This window comes from Sitophilus oryzae, unplaced genomic scaffold (assembly GCF_002938485.1).
Source record: "Sitophilus oryzae breed Bouriz unplaced genomic scaffold, Soryzae_2.0 scaffold_465_pilon_pilon, whole genome shotgun sequence".
NCBI lineage: Eukaryota > Metazoa > Arthropoda > Insecta > Coleoptera > Curculionidae > Sitophilus > Sitophilus oryzae.
Genome location: NW_022147046.1, coordinates 5,949,269 through 5,951,907, shown reverse-complemented (window position 1 = coordinate 5,951,907; position 2,639 = coordinate 5,949,269). Strand labels below are relative to the sequence as shown.

General features: G+C 31.5%; 1 protein-coding gene across 1 annotated transcript; it reads left to right on the top strand.

Moving 5' to 3' along the window:
- The first annotated feature begins 249 nt into the window (after positions 1 to 249).
- On the top strand, positions 250 to 2,410 carry LOC115885921 (odorant receptor 85b-like). Its single transcript, XM_030904948.1, has 5 exons — positions 250 to 368; positions 1,696 to 1,795; positions 1,892 to 1,981; positions 2,054 to 2,206; positions 2,360 to 2,410. Exons 1-5 carry the CDS (start codon positions 250 to 252, stop codon positions 2,408 to 2,410), a joined length of 513 nt encoding a protein of 170 aa, XP_030760808.1.
- Positions 2,411 to 2,639: the final 229 nt, after the last annotated feature.

Here is a 2,639-nt window from a genome sequence, read left to right as displayed (position 1 = left end):
TGTAACACCAATATGGTGGCCTTCTCCTACAATCAATCCAATATCAAAATGGCTGGTAATATGTTTTCAAATTTATTCACTAGGTAAGTTATATTTATAATGTGTATATAGAAAACTACGTTAAATCAATTTTAAGAGATTTTTTTATTTATTAAGAATGGCTATTTAAAACAAAATATTAAAATTTCAGTGTGCTACATCCCTCCATCTGGTGTAGTATGTTTTATTGGCTTTGAATGTGCTTTAATAATGGCTGCAAAAATCGATCATCTCAGAACCCTATTAGAAGGAGTTTTTCAAAACACCAGCTACGACATCAAGAAACAGAAATTAAAAGTGTGCATTTTGTATCACCAACAAATCATAAGGTAATATTATATAACTAACCAAACATTGAAAACGTTGTGCAACTGTAAATTAAGGACAAAATATATATTACTAAAAAAGAGAAAATTCAGTATGAATCCATTGTAAAGTGTATAAACACATGTTTATAATGATTCACACTGTTGTTTAATAAATATCGTCCTCCTCCATTCTACTACCATAGTAGAAGGAAAAGAGTAGTTGCACTCTCCCAAATATTTTTTGCCAGTTTTTACAATCTGTCGAATATCGGCAGATTGCAGAGCGTTTCAGTTGAGTTTCGCCCGTCGACTTGCGAGGTTCGAGCGTTGCGTCCCAGCACAGAGACGGATTGACCAAAAATTAGTGTCTTACTGTGTGCTGCTATTGGTTGTAGTAATATTTCAAAAAATTGTTCTCTGAGGTTTTTTTTTGATAGTCAATTGTGATCATGTTTGTGTTCAGATTAATTTCTCATGACCGATTACTACTTAATAATTCGGTATTATTTTCATTTAAACCTCATTTTTTTATCGATTTTACTTTTGACAACCATCCCTTGCTTGCTGTTTAACGAACTGCATCATCATTGAACAAGAATTTTCTAGTACCGAAAGTATCAAAAAAAACCTGGAAATCCCGGTTCCTCAGAGGCATGGTACCGAAATTACCGGTTCCGAAAAACAGCTCCGGTTCCGGAAACGCTATAACGTACCATAAACATAAATCGCCCTATACAGGGTGAGTCTTAAATAAGCGCAAATATTTTAGAGGTAGTGTATTTTGGCCCCAGAAATAGGAGGATTTTTCTGCGCAAATTTTTGTTTTAAAAATTTGGATTTTTTTTTAGGTTTTAGTTAGACAACATAATTTCTTGATAATATGGTAACTAGGGTTCAGAACCGGAAATTCCCGAAAAAAAAACGGGACTCCAAATTGTTAATTACCGGTTTTTTCGGTAGGTACCGTCGGGACTCGGTAACAATAACTAAAAAATTATTCTTTTATTACGTGAAAAAATGATGTGTAGAACGTATTATTTTTTACTTAAAATCAAAAATGGAGTTAGCAGGTTATCACTGACGCGTTTCACTGACGATATGCTTCGACAATATTGCAATTCACAAGTATGTCTCCTATACGATGTGGCAAATGTTTATGTGTCCAACGTTGGAACCATGTGTGGGACCATCTTAACCATTAATGTTAAAAAAAGTAATATCAGCAGTTAAGGGTTAATATATTCTAGTTTACTGGTAGTTTTAATATTGAGACTTAAAAAAATAACTTCGAGATACCTTATTTACTGTAATTTATTTAAATAATACTTTTTACCCTCCTTTATTTTAGATTAAACGAGAGAATAAGTGCATTAGTGACTGAAATGCTTGGCCAGATATCGTTTGTAGCTGCTATTGTAATTAGCTGCATCGGAAATGTGATAGTAAAGGTTGGTGATATGAAATATATAACATTAAGATAGTGGATTATGATTTTCTCTATTATTATTGACTGGCCATATTTCATTTTTGATTGTGACTTTTAGCAATACTCTATCGGCGCTTTAGTTTACATGGGTGGTTTTGTTACAGCCGTATACATGATGTGCCTAACTGGCCAAATAATTAAAGATGAGGTAAGAAATTTAGATATATTTATTATTTATGAACAAGAAAGAAATATTATATATGTTTCCTTTTATTTATAGACACTAAAGGTCGATAATATAGTTTTTAACCTTAACTGGTACACTGACCTGAACTTGGCTAAGGATATGGTATTAATAATGCGACGCAGTCAGAAACCTGTAAATTTACGTTCATTTTTATTTGGCGTATTTGATTACCAGTTACTTGTAGTGGTAAGTAAAAACTAACCAATATAGTAGGTATACTATCTAAAAAGATTTTTTTTAGTTCTCAGTTTTGGTTAACATGCATTTATTGAGAAGTCTCATTTTTTCTGACTTCTTTCATGAGTTTATGCTAATAATTATAAAACATTTCTTTTACAGATCATCAAGACATCATATTCATACTTCACATTGATGACCCAGAGAGGATAAATTGTATATTTTAATCAAGATTTGAATATTACATTCAATCATGATATATTACTTTATTCGAAGCCATGACATTGAAAATAAAATATATATTTTTGTAATATGTATCTTGCATAGGGTTTATTAAAGTATGATGCACAATTACAAAATAGTTTTGTCTTTATACTAATGTTTCCCGTGGTTTATTTAATTATTAGAAATGTCTATTATTCTCCGGTATTGTATTCTGCGC

What these genes read in the sequence shown, in the direction of transcription:
- LOC115885921 (XM_030904948.1), top strand. Translation starts at nt 250, where the DNA reads ATGGCTGCAAAAATCGATCATCTCAGAACCCTATTAGAAGGAGTTTTT. An exon ending in TCGGAAATGTGATAGTAAAG is followed by an intron (nt 1,796 to 1,891) that starts GTTGGTGATATG and finishes TGTGACTTTTAG; the next exon opens with CAATACTCTATCGGCGCTTT. An exon ending in GCCAAATAATTAAAGATGAG is followed by an intron (nt 1,982 to 2,053) that starts GTAAGAAATTTA and finishes TTTTATTTATAG; the next exon opens with ACACTAAAGGTCGATAATAT.